Source organism: Rhinatrema bivittatum, chromosome 2 (assembly GCF_901001135.1).
Source record: "Rhinatrema bivittatum chromosome 2, aRhiBiv1.1, whole genome shotgun sequence".
In the NCBI taxonomy this organism is placed as follows: Eukaryota; Metazoa; Chordata; class Amphibia; order Gymnophiona; family Rhinatrematidae; genus Rhinatrema; species Rhinatrema bivittatum.
This window is the reverse complement of record NC_042616.1, coordinates 420,941,013-420,960,925: the sequence shown is the minus strand read 5'-3', so window position 1 is coordinate 420,960,925 and position 19,913 is coordinate 420,941,013. Positions and strand designations below refer to the sequence as shown.

At 42.4% G+C, this 19,913-nt stretch overlaps 1 protein-coding gene across 5 annotated transcripts in view; it reads left to right on the top strand.

Moving 5' to 3' along the window:
- The window catches only part of GTPBP1 (GTP binding protein 1), a 100,411-nt gene that overhangs the window by 44,487 nt on the left and 36,011 nt on the right, over window positions 1-19,913 (top strand). For 4 of the 5 annotated variants that reach the window (XM_029590200.1, XM_029590198.1, XM_029590199.1 and 1 more), the window contains 3 exons: window positions 4,023-4,203; window positions 8,551-8,899; window positions 10,802-10,925. In XM_029590200.1, the coding sequence (XP_029446060.1) occupies window positions 4,023-4,203; window positions 8,551-8,899; window positions 10,802-10,925 (654 nt within the window). The remainder of the gene's footprint in view (window positions 1-4,022; window positions 4,204-8,550; window positions 8,900-10,801; window positions 10,926-19,913) is intronic. The other variant, XM_029590203.1, reaches the window with a different exon arrangement.

Sequence of the window (19,913 nt, the reverse complement as noted above, 5' to 3'; positions counted from 1 at the left end):
CGCTCTAGTTCAATCAGAGAAAGATGCTCATGACAAACTAGCCAATCTTCCCTGCTTGGGGGGTGATCTATTTAGTGAGAAATTGAAGAATACAGTAACCCAGTTAAAAGATCAGAACGTGGCAGTTCAATCTCTGACAGCAGTTTCAGATCCCCAGCCATCATCTAGACATATCTATCAGTATAGAAGACATATTTTATAACCAGAGGAAACCATTTTAAATATTTTCCACCTTACAGAACTCAATAGTTCCAGTAGTTTCAGCAGCCGCATTTGCAAACTCAGTCTGTTCCCCCTAGGGGATGCCAAAGGGACAGAAAACAGCAAAATTCCTTTCATCAATCTCTTCAAATGCCCCCACCATCTTTTTGAAAGAAGCCTAGCCACAGCCTCACCTTCAGGTAGGAGGCAGGATAACAACCTTTGCCTCACACCTGAACCGAATCACTTCGGATCAGTGGGTCCTACGAATTGTCTACAAAAGTTATTGTTTACATTTCCTTTCTCAATCTCCGCTTCCACATCATATGGCCCAATTTAAGGACACTTCTCAATTGCCTTTTCTAGAACAGGAAGTCTGTGCCCTAATCCAACAGGCCATTCAATTGGTGCCCAAGCATCAGATCAGCAAGGTATACTACTCCCAATACTTCCTCATTCCCAAATATTCAGGAGGTCTCCGTCCTATTCTAGACTTACACTCCCTAAACAAATACCTTCGGAAAGAGAAATTCAAGATGACATCCCTCAAACTAGTATTCCCATTCATTCAAGAGAATGACTGGATGTGTTGGACCTCAAAGATCCCTTCACCCGCATTCCATTATATCCGTCATGTTGACAGTTCCAGTGCTTCTAAGTGAATTTGAAAAACTACCAATACAAAGTTCTATCCTTTTGGTCTATCCTCTCCTCCTAGAGTGTTTACTAAATGTCTGCTTGTGGCTCACCTCAGACATCAAGGGATCCACTTATTTCCTTATCTGGACAATTGGCTGATAGGGATATCTGGTCAGGTGAAACTGTCAGGTCTAGGATCCCTAGGATTCCTCATCAACTATGGGAAGTCTGTACTCAAACCAACATGTTACAGTTCAGAGGGGCAAGAAGACTCAGTTCAGTCTCGAGCATTCCTTTCTCATGAGAGGATTGACCACATTCATGCGTTAAGTGCAGAATTACTCTTCAGATCAAAAGTCACTGCTCGCCATATTCTGGTACTGCTAGGTCACATGGCTGCAGCCATCCATGTAGTACCCCACACTCTCCTACACATTCAACATCTCCAGTGGGGCTTGAAGTCACAATGGACCCAGTATATTCAGCCAATGTCCACCACTGTAACCTTAAAACATGCAGAGGTACATAAATTGGTGGTTGGATCGGGAAAGCCTATCCATGGGAGCACCTCTTCGAGATCCAACCCATACCCTAGTTCTCATTATGGATGCCTCCACTTGGGGTTGGGGTGGGGCTCATCTACTTCACTACAAAACGCAAGGTCACTGGTTACAAAACTAACTTTGCTACCAGATAAACCTGTTGGAACTCGGAGCCATGAGATATGCAGTAATGGCCTTCACACATCTAATGAGGTCATGCCCTCATGATTTATTCAGACAATCAAGTAGCCATGTTTTATATAAACAAGCAGGGGGGCTCGGGATCCTGGCTCCTTTGCAGGGAGGCAGTTTGGATTTTGGGAGTGGGCCCTCAATACCATCACCCTGAGAGCCACATACTTACCGGGGATAGCGAATACACTAGCTGACTGTTTCAGCAGAGTATTTCATCTTTGCAAATGGTTGCTCAACCTGTCTACGGCAAGCCAGATCTTCCAGGGGTGGGGTCGACCTTGGATAGATCTCCTTGCCACAGAGCAAAATCGAAAAGTACCTCAATTCTTCTCTGTTTATCTAAGCCGATATGGAAGGATACAAGATGCCTTCCTAATGTCATGGTCACAAGGTCTTATGCATTTCCTCAGATTTCCCCTCATCCCATGAACAGTTCAAAAGTTGATTCAAGACAAAGCTCGCATGATTCTCATAACTCCTACATGCTGAGACAACCTTGGTTTGCTTATCTGGTGCAATACTCCAAAACTGATCCGACAGATCTCAGTCCAGATCTCTTGACCCAGGAGGAGGGCTCCCTTTATCCTTTACACTCCTCCCTCCATCTGATGGCCTGGATGTTGAATGTGAGATCTTACAGGGCTTAATTCTTTCAGCAGATATTCAAAGAATTATAGCAGTGAGGAAACCATCTAGACATAACTACTCTTTTAAATGGAAAAGATATGCTGAGTGGTGCCATCTTTGAGACATTAGCCTCTTCTCTTTGGCACCCAAAGATATCCTCAATTACTACATTTTTCCCAGTCGGGCTTAGCAACATCATCAGTCAGAATCCACCTAAGTGCTGTAGCCACGTACCACTAGAGAGACTAGGAATCTTCAGAGGTTTCTCACTCCTTAATCTCTCAATTCATGAGAGAACTCTTTAATCTCCATACTCCAATCCACAAACCTGCAGTGCCTTGGGATTTGAATGTAGTCTGATCAACTCTAATGAAATCTCTTTCCCAACCTCTGCAATCTGTAGATTTAAAATCTCACTTGGAAAGTGGTCTTTCTTGTAGCAATCTCTTCAGTCTGAGGAGTAAGTGAACTTACAGGCCTTAGTTCATTTTTCTCCCTGCTTGGAGTTTCATCACAAGGTAGTACTCAGGACTTATCCCAAATTCTTAACTAAAGTGGTTTCAGCCTTTCGCATCAATCAGGACATTTCACTACCAATCTTCTTTCCCAAACCACACACAAATAAGAGAATCTCTACTCCATTCCTTGGACAGCAAATGAGCTTTGGCTGCTTATAAACAGAGGACCCAGCCTCATTGCCAATCCTCAGTTATTTGTCTCTCTTAATTCTAATTTGCTAGGAGTAGTGATCGCTAAAAGAACAATATCCAGCTGGATCGCAAATTGCATTCAGTTCTGTCACACTTAGCTCAAGTGCCCTTATTGAGTTCAGTTTCTGCTCATCAGCTGCTACTTGATCATCAGTCCACACCTTTACCTCGCATTACTGCTTAGACCAGCTAACAGCTTCAGATAGTGTGGGACAAGCAGTATTATCAAGTGTGCTTAACCAGAAAACCATGTGCTCGGGGGATTAAGGTGTAAAAAAATAAATAAATTGTAATTCGGATAATACAGCAAGAACGAAAAGGTCATTTGCCTCTCCATGCCTTATATATTTTTCTTTTCCCTTAAGCTTGAGACTCCCAAATAGCATGGCTCATTCATTCTGCTTATCAATGGGGAAAAAAAGCAGTTTTGTTTACCGTAAACTGTGTTTTCTTAAGATAGGATGAATTAGCCATGCCTACCCTCCCTTCTCTCTGGACATGTTTTTCTCTACCTCTTTATGTAATTGGAGCGCTGCTTTCTAGCTTTATTACTAACTGAAGAGATCAGTACCTGCTTTACGTGGGAAGTGCTGCGCAGGTGCAGCAGAATCAAAAAATTTGACTCAGAATAGAACGTCCACGAGAGTGCAGTCTGACATCACCCATTCCCCCCCCCCCCCCCCCTTTAGGGTGTCAAAACCGCTATAGTACTGGAATAAGTTGTTAATACAGTGTGCTGTACTGACTTCCCATGCAGCCTTTGCGGAGAAGCAATATTTGATTTTCCAAATCATATTGGTGGATCTTAAAAATAGCCATTGGTTCTCTGTGCTGATCACAGACCAGATTTATTTGTCTTTTTATAACCTGCACTAGTCTAGGGTTTCAAGGTAGAGTACGGCGTAACGATCACAAAAAAAAAAAAAAAAAGTTAAGATCTTGTTAAATTGAACTGCTCCCTTGTAACACAAGATATTTGCAACACTGAATTACACATGCCCTATGAGTGGCATTGTGCAGACTGGTAGTAATCAGCAGTGACCTACAAACAGTTCTGGTTTTACCTGGATCCCTTGCATGATGGTTCTTTTTTGCTCTTTGGCTGCAGATGGAAGAGAGTATGGTCTCAATGAGGCTGACATGGAGGCCTCTGTTGCCACAGTGACCAGCATGGCCGAGCAGATTGGGGCCAATATGATTCTGCTGCGGGAGCACCAGGAAGCAGGGGGCAAGGTGCGGGATTACCTTGTGCGGAAACGTGTGGGTGAGAATGACTTCCTGGAGGTCAGGTGAGGAGGTGGATGGAGGGTGGGTGGATGTTTTTAAAAACAATGCAGTTGGTGGGGAGGCTGCTTTTCTTCTTTTTTTTTTTGGTGACTGTTTTCGTATCTTGTGAATTGTACCAAGGCTGCACACATCATTGTGGTGTGCTAGAAATGTTAAGTGCATAGGGATCACATTCAATTTAGTTTTGTTTGTGGTTTTTTTTTGGCAATTGAAGTTTTTTGTGAAAAGACTCTTGTTGCCCTTTTTCTAAGGGTAAACATCCTAGTAGCAGGCCTTGACAAATTGTCTTTGAATCTAGGAGCCAGCCCAAAAAACTTAGGAGGTAATGGCAGAGACTTTATTTCCCATACCACCCCCCCCCCCCTTAGTTGTCCCCATCAAAGCTGAAGAGCAGGAGATGGGGAGAAGGGTAGAGTGGAGGGTGCTAAGGATCCTCTTTAAGATCTTACTTAGACTGTGTTCCATTCTGTGTCTGAGTAAACGTTTAGTAAATCAGGCCCCTGATGCACCTTTGCAGGGTGCTGGTAGAAGCATGAGCCAGCAATGTTTGTCGCTCCGATGCACACACAAACATACCCTTAAGCTTGCTGTCGACAGTGCATCCTGTGATAGCTTAGACTGAGGAAATTGGCTATTCCACCTTTCCCTGTGACTTGGGTCCCCACCAGTCTTCCTTTAATACCCCTCATCCAGTCTCTCACGTAATCTCCAACTCTGTCCCCAGCAGTCTTTTTTTTTCTCTCAAACCCCCCCCCCCCCCCCCCCCCCCCAACTTACCTAGCTAGCCAGCCAACTAGCCCAAATCTCCCCACTCCTACTCAGCAGGCTTGACACGCCACCCAGGCTCCAACTAGCAACTTCTCCTCCCTCACCTAAAGATCAGCCTTGCTAAAACGTTTTTCCATGGATCTACACATCAAAGCGGTTTGGCTCTGTTTTGGGGAGCAGCATGCACTGGACAGGGTGGATTTATATTTTGGGTGATTGCTGCTTTTTCCCTCTCACTCCTTGAGTAGAAGTCTACTTCCATCCCACTCTCTCAAAGTCCTAAAGAGGGGAGCGAGGGATCCCGGATTGCCCTGTCAGATCCTTTCCCTCACCTCCCAGCCTGGTTACCTAAAGCAGCCATGGCTTGATTCTTCCCAGCCCTCTCCTCCCACACTAGCTTCCTGTTTATTATGGAAACCGTGCGAGGCTGCTGCAGGGCCTTGAACATCCAGGCAGCTGGAGTCCCTACGCTGAATTTCTTTTTTTTTTCCCCAAAGTTGTTGCTTTTGCTGCTGGATCAGGACACCACTGCCTCTTTAGGTAACAAGCGGGTGGAAGGCAGGCCCGGATAAAGTTTTATAGCAGTAGTGGTAATGCTGTGGCATCTTATCAAAATTTGGCACCAGAAGCAGTTTCCTATGCCTAAATTCAGGGCCTGGAACTAGGAGCATTTGTTTCCCTCTTGGACAGTGCTGGGCTGTACCAAAGGATTATGCATCACCTGGGCTTCTCAGTGGGGTTCTGTGAGGGCTAGAATAGGCCTAGACAAATTTTATGCTGCTGTCTTAGCTGCTGAAACAGAGGTTCTCCTCTAGTTAGCACAGAACAGCTTTCAATGGGTTTGGACCACATGGTACAGGAACCTTCCTTTCTAGTCTTATGAGACTAGAGTGCAAATTTCTGCACCATGCAGACTTGTGTAGTGTTGACTAAGGGAGCCCTTGTTTCAGCAGTAGGAAGAAAGTCCTGGGTGCCATGGGGAAATTTCTAGTTACCATGGCAGTCTTGAGTCCCAAGGATTTGTCGAATTCTGCTTATTAGTCATGCTAAGGGGCTGCAAGACCACCTCCCAAGCTTCTGGAACTTTCAGAAGTTAGCATATCCCATCAGTGGTGCAGCTCTGGGTTCCAAGCTCCTTGGTTCTTACTTGCTGTGAGAAATGGAAGATAGGCACCTGGCTTGATGTATGGTGACAGTAAAGCCAGCACCCAGAAGCAAGACAACCCCTTGGGCTGGTGTTTCCAATAGCTTTATTTATGGGAGAGGTAGTCAAGCATCCTGGGACCAAATAAATAAAGGTCAAGCCATACAGTGAATTACTACTCAGTTTTTATATGTGCAACATAATACTTCAAAAAATAAGATTTTGTTTTGCCATATGGTTTGGATAAGTGTCAGGGTTACCCCTTTGCCATAGATTTACCCATATATAGTGTAATTCAGCCCTTCACCTGGCTGGCTCAGATTCCTTAGTGCTGAGTACAAATTACCACAGTGTACATTCGAGGAAGATGTTTGATCCTTTCTTGTGCATATGGTTTGACAATTGCTTTTTCAAACACTGTGCTGACAGTTGCTGTTCTGCACCCCACGGCACTCAAGCATGCTCGCTGGCCCCTGGTGGCAAGCAACCTCTGTTCCCTGTACGTACCCGGATCAGTCCAGACCATGGGTTATGTCGTCCTTCCAGCAGATGGAGTCAGAGCAAAAACTGACAGGACACCCACCTATAAGCATGTGCACTCTCTGCATCCCCTCAGTATTTCCTCTGACTCAGCAGATAAATAACTGATTGTATGACCTGGGGCTGCAGTTATATTTGTAGAACCAAACCTTCCTGCTACATTAGTGGAATAAACTGACAAGCTGCTGAGATCAGTTACATTTTTATCTTGTATTGTTGTTTGCTCCAAATGGTGATGGCCTCCATGGGCAGCAGTTTTACATTTGGTGGGTGGAGAGGGACTTAGTAGTAAAGTTCTAGTGTTCTCAAACTTACAGCTATTTTCAAAAAGCAGTGCCCCACCCTTTTTTTTTTCCTGAAAACCCGGCGGTTTCCTCTTGCTTCTATTGAATTCACGTTCATCAGACTTCTTGGGCTATGTCACCATGATCCTTCAGTCACAACTACCTAGGGTTTTACCACACTTTTTGATCCTTCTCCCACCCTGTTTAAAACCCAGCTGTCTCAATGACTTGCCTGTGCCAGAGCAACTGATTGTGGCTCCCTCTAGAATGCAACACGTGTGCACCTTGAGCTTCCTCACTAGATGTCAAGATCGCTGGGCTGGGGCCGATACTTGCCTTGCAGAAAGGGGCAAATAAGAGCCATAACTTCAAGTTAAAGGGGTAGCCATGAAACGCTACTGTGGCTCCTGATGTCCCCAGTGATGGAAATATCAATTTGAGACTGTATTCCCCTTTGGGTTGAATGCCTGTAGAATATTTTGTGTGAAATACAATGTTGGGCCAAAAAAAAAAGGGAAACAATTTAAAAAAGAGGCAGTAAGCCAAGAAAAATAGTAAGCTAGTATTTTGAAGAAGTTAGGGCACTGTGTATTGGAAATAGTTTCACAGCATTTACAGTGTGAAACTAAAGAATGAAAAACAATGTTTGGAGAGATGCAAGCTTGTGATGGGTCTCTCTTATTTGGTCTTAACATGACCTCCAAATTATCTGCCTTTCATTTGATTGATAAATACAATATGTGCTGGAAATGCAAACAAAATGTATTTTAAAACTTGTTGGAAGGCTGCTATTGTAGCTGGTTGAGTCCAAGTACCCAGAAGCTGAGAACCATTGCCATGGAGTGGCCAGCAGGAGAGTCTGAAGAGCAGTCATCCCCAAGGGTCGGGATTCTCAAACCTGTCCTGGGGATCCCACAGCCAGTCTGATTTTTTTTCCAGGATGTCCACAATGAATATGCATGAGGCTAATTTGCATATACAGAGGCTCAATGTTATGCAAATTAATCTCATTCATATTCATTGTGGACATCCTAAAAACCTGACTGGCTGTGAGAGTCCTAGGACAGGTTTGGGAAGCCCTGCCGTAGGGGATTGTAAGCTCTCATGGAATTCCCAGGCTTGGGGATCCAACCTGGATTGCTGGTGCTGCCATACAGCCATTCACCTAGCCAATTTTTTAACTGGTTGTATTGGTGGTTGTGGGGGGGGAGGGGTAAATGTTTTAATAGGGAATATCTGCAAAGCATCACTAACTTACCAAATACCTTATAATGAAAACTAAAGGTTAAAAATGGAATATTTGTTCCAGGTTTCCCTTGACCACACCTCAGATTTCAAGAGAATCTGTACAGAAGTTTATTTTAAAATTTTGGGAGATCAAACTTCCTACAATTTTTTCATTGTTTTATCACTGGCATGTAATTTCTAAAACCATTGTTTATGGTCTAGGCCCATGTGCTATCAAACTTGGAGGAGTAAATCTTCCCTTTGTTAAATTCAGATAGTTGTCTTAAACCAGCTCTTATTACAAATAGTTTTCTCAGTAGGATCCCATTTTAAGGCTGCCTGTAATGACAAGGTGTGATTTGACTCCTGGCTCTTATTGTCTGCAGGGTGGCAGTAGTGGGCAATGTGGATGCAGGGAAGAGCACTCTGCTTGGTGTGCTGACCCATGGGGAGCTGGACAATGGGCGGGGTTTTGCCCGGCAGAAGCTCTTCCGTCATAAACACGAAATTGAGTCGGGCCGCACCAGCAGCGTTGGCAATGACATTCTAGGTTTCGATAATGTCGGAAACGTGGTGAACAAGCCGGACAGCCATGGGGGCAGCCTTGAGTGGACCAAGATCTGTGAGAAGTCCTCCAAGATCATCACCTTCATTGACCTAGCCGGGCATGAGAAGTACCTTAAAACTACTGTCTTTGGAATGACTGGGCATCTGCCAGATTTCTGCATGCTGATGGTAACTCCTTGGTGTCTGCTGCATTTTCCACCCCAGATGTTCCTGTTATCTTGCACACCTATCTCATCACATCCATGCTTCTCTGTTACAGAACTGCAGATAGGGGTTACTGAGTCCACATTATAAATGAGGCATCTCTTTATTGTGATACCAGTTAACTTCTAAATGTTTCATTAATAAATTTAAAAAATACATTGAGATTGTAGGCTAATATGAACTAAACTTCCATGCCAGGTCATTTATTGGAATTATGTGCTTTGAGGAATTTTTTTTTTTTTTTTAAGGCGGTCATTTTCTTTACAAATTAGAGATGCACACTAGTAAAAAGAGTTAATTCTTTGTAGTTCAATCATATGTTAGAGCTTTGGCGCTAGATCAGTATCTAATTCATTGCGATATGACCTGTTAAGCCATCAGTTGCTGGGAAATGGCAGATCACTTTTCAGAAATCCTCTTTAATGTCTTGGATTTCTTTGCTTGATTTGATATTCTACCTTACATTTGAGTCTTTCAGTATTTTATATCTTTTTTAATAAACTACATTCCATGGGTTAATTTGTACTTCACCACCATAAGCTGTGTGTTTTATAACTCAACATCCAGGGCAGATACCCTTCTGTTTTTAGTGTTGTCCATATGGAAAGGATGTGGCTTGTTAGCCATCACCCATTTTTTATTTTGTGAGGTTGCAAATCCCAAAGTTATCTTTAGAGGAATATTTGTCATTTCTTAGGGACTTCCCAGTTACAGCAATATTTCTGCAAATATTTGCAGAAAGAAAGGCAAGATAGCAACCATAGGGCCCTATTTACTAAGCATTTTTCCCTAGATAAAATTGGAGAACACATTTAGTAAATAGGCCCCATAAATCAGTTCTTCCCTGTCTTCCACAGTTATAGAGGGACATTGAGAGATTTTTAAATCTCTATATATGGTAATAAATTAGCAGATTGGCTAAACCCACATCCTGTGATATCACAGGATACGGTATTGATTGCTAATTGGCACAATCTCACAATTACTCATACTATGATATAATTTTAGGTGCAAGTTCGCATAGCAGACAAGTTTAAATAAACTCTCGTTACTTTAAGGATATGAGCTAGGGTCTTCAGAGCATTTAATCACACTGAGTATAGCATAACAAATTTTTGTATCTAGGAAAATTGTTGCCATCTTTTCCAAGCCTCCCATGACCATTCTAATTTGAGGAGTTTGTGTGTGCAGCTCAGATTATCATCTTGTACCAGCAAGTTCTCACTCCCTGTGTCCTCATCCTCTGGGTTTACCCATGATGTTACAGGATATTGGCAACTGTGTACTTAAGAGAAAAACAGACTTACAGCTTAATGATTCAGACCCCAATCCTACTTCACAATGGACAACTCCTTATACCCTGCAGCCATGGTCACAGTGAATTTTAGGGGTATATGTGGTTGTTCTGGTTTTGTCTCTACAGAGAAATATTTGGGCAGCTCTGTCAAGTAGTTTACCATTAAGCTTGAGAATGCAGGATGATCTGAAACTATTCAAGAAGGAATTAAAGACGTGGTGCTTTCAACAAGCATATGGAACTCATAACTAGGATATTATATAAGGCTGCAATCCACATGAGAAATCTAGTTTTATTTAAGGATTTTCTATTCATTTTAATATTTATCTAGCTTTTATTCTTTTAATTACTATTTTATCTTATTTTATTGATGTTTTATTGTATTTTCTATTTCTTATTCTTATTTTTATTGATTGAATATGTAAACCGTAAAGATAGATCCTTGTGTTCTGAATCACGGTATATAAGAAATGCATAAATAAAATAAATAAATGTAGAAGGAAAAGCCAATCTTATGTCTGTCTTGCAGCAAAGTTTGAACATGGATTGCTTGCTTGTTTTGTAAACAGGTTGGTAGCAATGCTGGCATTGTTGGCATGACGAAGGAGCACCTTGGCTTGGCATTGGCACTCAATGTCCCTGTGTTTGTGGTGGTGACAAAGATTGACATGTGTCCTGCAAACATTTTGCAAGGTAAGGAAGTTATTTGCAAGTACTCCTAGTGTGAGCCATATCTTTTCTGTCACCTGCCCCTCCAGCCTCATGATACCTCAAGTTGTCACCACAGAGTAGCTGGGAGGGCAAGTCTCTGGCTTAGGAAGCAGGAGCTCCTCCCCTAAGATCTCATGCTTACCTTTGTCCAGGACCCAAATATATCATACCTGCTAATTTTGGTCTAAAACATCTGCATACATTGTGCTTCCGAACCACAAGCAAAGGCGCAAGGAACCCTCACCCACCCAATTAGCGAAATATAAATCCCTCCTACACTCCTACCATGAAAATATTCTTAAAACCAAAAGAGACTTCTATTCTCAAAGAATCCACGACCTACAATTTAACCCCAGAGCCCTCTTCTCATTTGTGTCTGACCTCACCAAAATCTCAACCACCTCCATCCTAAATGAGGAAGCCAAAACAAACTGCGAAGAACTTGCACAGTACTTAGACGATAAAATATCGAAACTCACAACACGATTCCCCCACATCCACATCCCCTATTAAAGCCCCCCACTAAAACCCATAATGCCGAACTAAACATCTTTGAGCCCACTGCTGCCACAGAAATAGAAGCAATTCTAAAAAAAAAGACCAACCACACATCCATCAGACCCGATCCCTTCCAAATTCCTCCTATCCATCCCCAATATAATTGCCAAACCCTTAGCTAGTATTAACAGTTCCATCACCCTTGGAATTGTGCCTTCCCCCCTCAAACAAGCCATTGTCAAACCAATACTTTAAAAAAAAAAACAAACCCCAAACTCGACTCGTCAGATCTGGCGAACTACCGCCCCATATCCAATCTTCCTTTCAAAGCAAAAGTCCTTGAAAAAATTAAGTCAACTAACAGACTACCTAGAAAAACACCACCTTCTCTTCGCATCTCAACACGGATTTCACAAACATCATAGCACAGAGACTCTGACTACCCTTATCAACTGTCTCCTGAAAGGTCTAGACAAAGGACATTCATACATAGTGGCCATACTTGACATTTCCTCAGCCTTCGATACTATTAGCCACAACATTCTAATCGAACGGCTATCTGAATTAGGCATCTCTGGAATCCCACTGCTCTGGTTTAAATCCTTCCTAAGTAACAGGAATTACAAAGTCAAAATAGGTACCAACGAAACCAAGGCAATTAACATAACTCGAGGTATACCTCAAGGTTCCTCTCTCTCCTCTACTGTCAAACATCTACTTACTGCCCCTTTGCCACCTCCTCTCAGAGCTCTCTCTCTCCCGCATTTCATATATGCAGATGTGCAATAGTTATCCCCATCAATGATTCCATACCTAAAGCCCTCGAGGCTTGGGATTCTGCCCTGTCGGCCATCAACCTCCTTACCAAGATCCATCTAGCCCTTAACACTAACAAAACAGAACTTATGATCGTTGCCACCCAACACAATACCATTAATACTACCCCCCCCAACACCCTCCCGCCCACCTTCAACTTCTCTCCACACTTACGTGACCTAGGCGTCACCCTTGACACCCATCTCAACTTAAAAGAATTTATCAACACCATCCTAAAAATATTTCAAGCTTCACACTCTAAAAAAAACAAAAAAACCCAAAAACCCCCCTAAAACCTCTATTGCACCTAAACGACTTCCACTCTGTACTTCAGTCCATCATTCTCTCCAAAATAGACTACTCAAACAGCATCCTACTAGGCCTTCCCAAAAACACCCTAGTCCCGCTCCAATTGCTCCAGTGCTGCTGCACCATCCTGACCGGTACACGCAAAAAAGAGCATAACAACCCCATCCTCAAAACTTCACTGGCTCCTGATTTCCGCCAGAATTAATTACAAGACACTCCCTCATTCACAAAGCACTTCACAACCCCAACATGCACTGGTTTAGCGACTCCCTACTATTCCATCCCACCACTAGGCCCACTAGATCGCAATACCTAGCAACATTGCAAGCTCCCTCACCTAAACTCACCCACCTTGCGTCCACAAAAGAATACTCCCTATCTATTGCTGGACCCGCCTTATGCAATACCATGCCCCCTGATCTACAAGAACTATGCCCCCAAAAATTCAAACAAAAACTCAAAACATGGCTGTTCAAGCTTACAGAAACAATACTTAACCCACTTTCTCTCCCTCTCTATCATAATCTTAATTTGTTTCATCACCCTGCAATTAGTGACTTTATGACCTTATGTGACCTATTTGCCCTACACTTTTGCTCCAATTTCAACCTTTCACTATCCTGTAAATAGCCCCTGTAATTAGTGATTTTGTGATCTTTATGTAATCTTTGATCTATATGATCTTTGTAATTGTTATGGCTTGCGTATCCTATTATTTCCTAATTGCTAGTTGCCTGTTATAGCCTCCCCTTATAGACTTAATACACCTCCCCCCTTCTTTGACCTTTGATTTATGTGATTCTTGTGATTGGTTGATGTGTCTGTAACGATTCGCCTTTCTTATTTTACCCAATTTGCTTTCTGCCTACTATAATCTCCTTTGTTATAGTTTTAATAACTTGTCGTTTGCCTGTTATTTCCCATGTCATAGTTTTTAAATACCTCTCCCCTCACCCCCCCCCCCCCCCCCCCCCCCCCGTTCAAACTAAGTTCTTTGTAAAGCTCTGTTGCGCTGCATTACTAGTTCTAAGGAAACCGATGTGATGTTCCTAACGAATGTTGGTATATAAAAATGTTAAAATAGTCTTCATATAATTCCATTTGTGCTGCTGTGGGCTTCAGCTTCCTTTTATAGTCTAGTACAGTTTAAATCAAAAACAGTGGGATTGTGTTGCTGACTGTAGTTTGATAGTAACTGTAATTGGGATTTGTGGGACAAATTTCTGTGGCTCATTGGCTAGTGATTCCCAACTCAGTTTTGCTCCTCAGGCTGGTAGGCTGAAATGGCATACTCAACTGCTTTGGGAAGGGACGGTGAAAGACTGCTACTGTATTATAGCAATGGTTATCAATGTGGGCCCCTGAGGTCCCCAAAAATACTGGAGGTGGTGTTCAATTTCTCTGAGAAAGCAGTAAGAGCCGCCTTTCTGGAAGTTGAAACAAAATATTAGAAAACTAAAGTTTTGAATTTTTCATCCAAGGGTCCCAATGTGCTTTACAATGTAATGCTTTAGAAATGATATCCATGCAGTCTAGTGGGGTGCCTGGCAGTTGATCTTTGGCACCTGGTCTGCATGGAAGCCTCAAAAGGTGAAGGGATGGAGAAATCTATTGTTTTTATTTCACCAGCAGGGGGGGGAGAGGCATATTTTGCATGCTATTCCATTCAAGATACTTTTCAGACTGTCATTTGTCCTATGTATTTTGATTTATATTGGTATTTTTAGTCACTTCAAAGTGGATTATATTAAAGTACTGTAGGGTATTTCCCTGTCCCCAAAGGGGTCACAATCTAAGTCTGTACCTGAGGCAATGGAGGGTTGCAGTGACTTGCCCAAGGTCACGATGCACGGCAGTGGAATTTGACCCCTGGTTTGCAGCCCGCTACACTAACCACTAGGCTCCTCCTCCGCTCTTTATCCAGCCTGCCAGTCTTTAGAAATGACAGAGGTTAATCATCTGCAGGCTATCCGGGTAAATTACTCAGATATTCTTACCTGGGTAATTTAAGCTGTATATTCAGCACTGAATAAACCCAACAAACATTCAAGACTGCTGCTTGGCACAACTAAAGTTATCTGGTTAAACTAACTCAGCCAACTTTTGAATGTCCAAGTTATCCTCGTAAGTTAGCCAGATAACTTCAGCCTGTTCAGAAATATCCTTAGAAAGCTGTTGTTCCCGTCCCCCCACCCCCCTTTATCTGGATAAATTTACTGGGGTGGTAGTAACTTATCCAGTTTGAGGATCAAAGAAAACATCCTGAGACCTTTTCAAACTACAGCTTTGCTTTTTTGTCTTGTGGAACTAATTATTTTAGAAAACAAGATGGAACACTGTACCATGTGCGGATACATTTTGTACAAAGCGCTCTATTGAAGTGTTTGCAGAGACATCACTAAGACTCATATCTGTGAGCAAACACAGAACAGAAAATGGCAGCAGGACAGAAAAGGGCTATTCTGGCAGTGTCCAGGAAAGCTGTTAAGGAGTTCCGAGTTGTGCAGTGACAGCATGTAAAGAGAATTTTCAAAATTACAGCCCTTGACTGTGAGATTAAAGAAGGATTTGGTCTAAATATGGCCAGGATCGATAAAGCAGAGTTGAATCTCAACACAGGAGGACCTCGTAGGGATTACTTTTCAGTTTCTAACTAAAGGAAGGTGGTTTGTCTTTTTTTTTTTTTTTTTTTTAAAGAATATTCTGTTTAGTCATTAGGAACTATTAAAGTTTGTGGATAGTCTAGAAAGCAAGTATAAGAAATGTCTTGTGCGCAAGATTGTAAAGTGGGCCTTGTTCAAGCTTGATTTTTCTTCTCAGTAGGCTTTTTGGTACACTAAGACACACGTACTAATTTGAGATGCCAAAATGCTTTCTCGCAGACTTGCAAAATATAGCACTGGTAGTGATTTTCCTGGGACAACCATGAGTGCCACTGGATGCCTATCTTCATGCTGCTATCCTTTTTTCCTTCTTGGTATACTGAATGCCCTCGAATGTTGTTCGCTGTTAGGGAAGTAGATGAGATTAGCAGGGTGCAGCATAAGTCTAGTGAGATGTCTTGGTATTTATAGAGCTGGAAGAAGCCCAGTAAGATTTTGTTACTTGTACAAATGTGGCAGCAACCCAAATACCCGTTATGAGTATACCAGAGGGTCACACTGCTGGTTTTGTTAATTTATCCCTCCGTGAATAAGCTGACCAAGGCCGGGGAGGTATGGTGCTGCTGGGGATGTGAGAATGTGGCCCTCTCAGCTTACAAAATGAACATGCTGCTTAGGTAACGGTGCTCAACTGAGGTACATGCCCACCCAAGGTTAGTCATTGATGCCGCATTGGTTGGTATAAACCTTCTAGGTATGATTGATTTTTGAATGGTTGGTGAGCGAGAACTCTGGATAGACGGCACATAGAACAGGAAACCATGTTCATGTTAGCATTTTATTGGGAATAGTGAAACTAGTCACTACTTTTTGCACAGAAAAAACTAAAGCATACAGTAAATCCTCAGGGGCCAGAAAGCTGCATGTTTACCAGAGCAGGTTCTGAATCAAAATTTCATTGCTGTCATAGTAAAATTGCCTGGGTGGCACTGCATTCAAAGATTATAATCAGGATTTTAGTTAGGAACTTTTCCTTACTAAGTAGGAGAGGGAAGTGCAAAAGAGCACTGAGGTTCGTTGCTGTGACAAGATGGGTGGGTATCAATTGATCTGATATACAGTAGCTTGCAAAAGTATTCGACACCTTAAGGGGAAAGCAGACAGTCGTTCAGCAGCGCATGGTTCGGAGAGAGGTATCTTCAAAGGATACTAATGATGCATTAGAATTAGGGCATCCAGACAGTGAGGTTCCAATAATAACAGTAGTCCAAGTGCCTGTAACTAAAAACTCACCTGAGCTAAAAAAAATTCTAACTTATCCCTATCAATTAAAAAGCAGAATGAAAATACAAACAAAAAAACAAACTTTGCAATGTTTGTATACTAACGCCAGGAGTCTAAGAAGTAAGATGGGAGAATTAGAATGTATAGCAGTGAATGACTTAATTGGCATCTCAGAGACATGGTGGAAGGAGGACGACCAATGGGACAGTGCTATACCGGGGTACAAATTATATCGCAATGACAGAGGAGCACCCGGGAGGTGGTGTGGCGCTTTATCCAGGATAGCATAGTCCAACAGGATAAACATCCTGAATGAGACTAAATGCACAATCAAATCTTTATGGGAAGAAATCCCTTGTGTGTCGGGGAAGTCTATAGTGATAGGGGTATACTACCGTCCACCTGGTCAAGATGGTGAGACGGACAGTGAAATGCTAAGAGAAATTAGGGAAGCTAACCAAATTGGTAGTGCGGTAATGGGCGATTTCAATTACCCAAATGAGACAAAAGAAGCAAACCTTGCACATAAGCAAGCAACCCAAACCGGAACGTGCAAGGATAAAACTTAGTTTCACCAAAAATCAAGTGTATAAGTCCAAAGTTTATTCTCACAATCAGTAAGACATGGCAACTCCGCATATGTCTAAATAACAGTGTATCAGTCCCGACACGGTCCCGTGTTTCGCTGGAGGCTGCATCGGGAGGGACCACAGTAACAATAGAATCTGCAATATATAAATACATACAACCTTGGTGAAACAACATATAAGGCTACAACTACATCATAATCATACTATATATGCATACCTTTTAAATGGAACATGGAGCGCAAGCACCCTCACCCTGTCAACCTATTTAAAGAAGCAGGCTTGGCGCCAAAACATGATGTTCCGCAGGAATGAGGTAGACACCAGGGGGACTGGATGCCATAGTCCGTGTGGCCACTGCACTATGTGCAGTCACACTTCAGTAACTTCCTCTTTCACCCACCCTAATTCAGGTCAAATTTTTTAGCTACAAGGGGTATCTGATTGTACAACCAAAGGGGTAGTATATGTGGTACAGTGCCCTTGTCCTCTTATAAGTGGGAAAAACCTCGAATGGTGAAAACCCGCATTATCGAACACTGTTCCAATATTAGACTCTTGAGAATTGATGAACCATTAGTTTCCCATTGGACTCACTTGGATCATTCTATTTCTGAGCTCACCTTTTCAGTTTTGGAGATCGTTCCCCCCTCTATGAGGGGAGGAGATTACGCTGAATTGTTGGGTAAAAGAGAGCAAAGGTGGATTTTCACACTCAATACCATTCATCCTAGTGGTCTTAACAAAGACATCGAATGGCACCTTTTTGGCTAAATGGTGGGGGTGGGGCTGGATCTGAAGCTCTCGCGATGGCATCTGTTTTGGCGCCAAGCCTGCTTCTTTAAATAGGTTGACAGGGTGAGGGTGCTTGCGCTCCATGTTCCATTTAAAAGGTATGCATATATAGTATGATTATGATGTAGTTGTAGCCTTATATGTTAAGTTTCACCAAGGTTGTATGTATTTATATATTGCAGATTCTATTGTTACTGTGGTCCCTCCCGATGCAGCCACCAGCGAAACACGGGACCGTGTCGGGACTGATACACTGTTATTTAGACATATGCGGAGTTGCCATGTCTTACTGATTGTGAGAATAAACTTTGGACTTATACACTTGATTTTTGGTGAAACTTTAAGTTTTATCCTTGCACGTTCCGGTTTAGATTTCAATTACCCCAATATTGACTGGGTAAATGTATCATTGGTACATGCTCGAGATATAAAGTTCCTGGATAGAATAAATTATATTTCTATGGAACAATTGGTTCAGGAACAGACGAGAGGGAGCAATTTTAGATCTAATTCTCAGTGGAGCACAGGATTTGGTGAGAGAAGTAACAGTGGGGCCGCTTGGCAATAGTGATCATAATATGATCAAATTTGATTTAATTGACTAGAAGGGGGACAGTAAGCAAATCCATGGTTCTCGTGTTAAACTTTCAAAAGGGAAACTTTTAGAAAATGAGAAAAATAGAAAAAAACTGAAAGGAGCAGCTACAAAAGTAAAAAGTGTGCAAGAGGCATGGTCATTTAAAAAATAAAAAAATAAAAAAATAATAATAAATAAAAATACAGTCCAGATGTATTCCACACATAAAGAAGGCAAAACGATTACCAGCATAGTTAAAAGGGGAGGTGAAAGAAGCTATTTTAACCAAAAGATCTTCATTCAAAAATTGGAAGAAATATCCAACAGAATAAAATAGGATAATGCATAAGTGTTGGCAAGTTAAATGTAAGACATTGATAAGACTGGCTAAGAGAATTTGAAAAGAAGCTTGCCGAAGAGGCAAAAACTCACAGTAAAAACGTTTTAAAATATATCCGAAGCAGAAAACTAGAGGGAGTCAGTTGGACCGTTAGATGATCGAGGGGTTAAAGGGGCACTTACAGAAGATAAGGCCATCACGGAAAGATTAAATGATTTCTTTTCTTCGGTGTTTGCTGAAGAGGATGTTGGGGAGGTACCCGTACCAGAGAAGGTTTTCATGGGTAATGATTCAGATGGACTGAACCAAATCACTGTGAACCTACCTTCCTACGCCAAGAGACATCCCTCCACATGTCCAAGAAAAGGAGTCAAGACATGGCTTTTCAGACAGGCCTACCCCGACACTAACCAAACCTAATTTCTCCCCCCAGCTCCACCCGCCCGACCTTTCTCCCCTTGCTCCCACTCCTCTCAGCCCCCCCCTGCCCAGTCATCCACCCTTACTCCCCTTCCCCTTCCCCATCCCCTCTCCCCCCCCTAGCCATCCCTAGATCCCTGGGCCTCCCGGCCGCCACCTTCTCCCCTAGTACTCCTCTCTCCATTTACACCTCCAGTTTCCCATTAAATAAAATATATCCTAGTGAATACCGTCGCCCAATTGATACGGCCGGTTTTCCAACACTTCCGTAAGACTACTTAAGTTAATAGTACCTGTACATACTTCAACTGTACATAGTCTCCCTCTTTTCTATTTTATATTTGTTTTATATTTCATCTAGCTATGCCTTTCCCCCTCCCGCTCCCCATCCCCCTTTTCCCACACACCCCTGCCCCCCTGCCTATCCTCCCCCACCTCTCCCTCCCCCTTCCTCCCCCCTTTTTGTTATTGCTTCTTTGGTTCATTTTGTATTCTGAATTTTGTTTCTGTTATTAATGTTATATTGTTATATTGTTTTATTGTATTTCCCGCCTGAGTTCTTTGTAAACCGGCATGATGTGTTTCACGAATGTCGGTAAATAAAAAGTTAAATAAATAAATAAATAAACCTAGAAGAAGTGATAGGTCTGACAAACTGAAGAGTAGTAAATCACCTGGACCGGATGGTATACACCCCAGAGTTCTGAAGGAACTCAAAAATGAAATTTCAGACCTATTAGT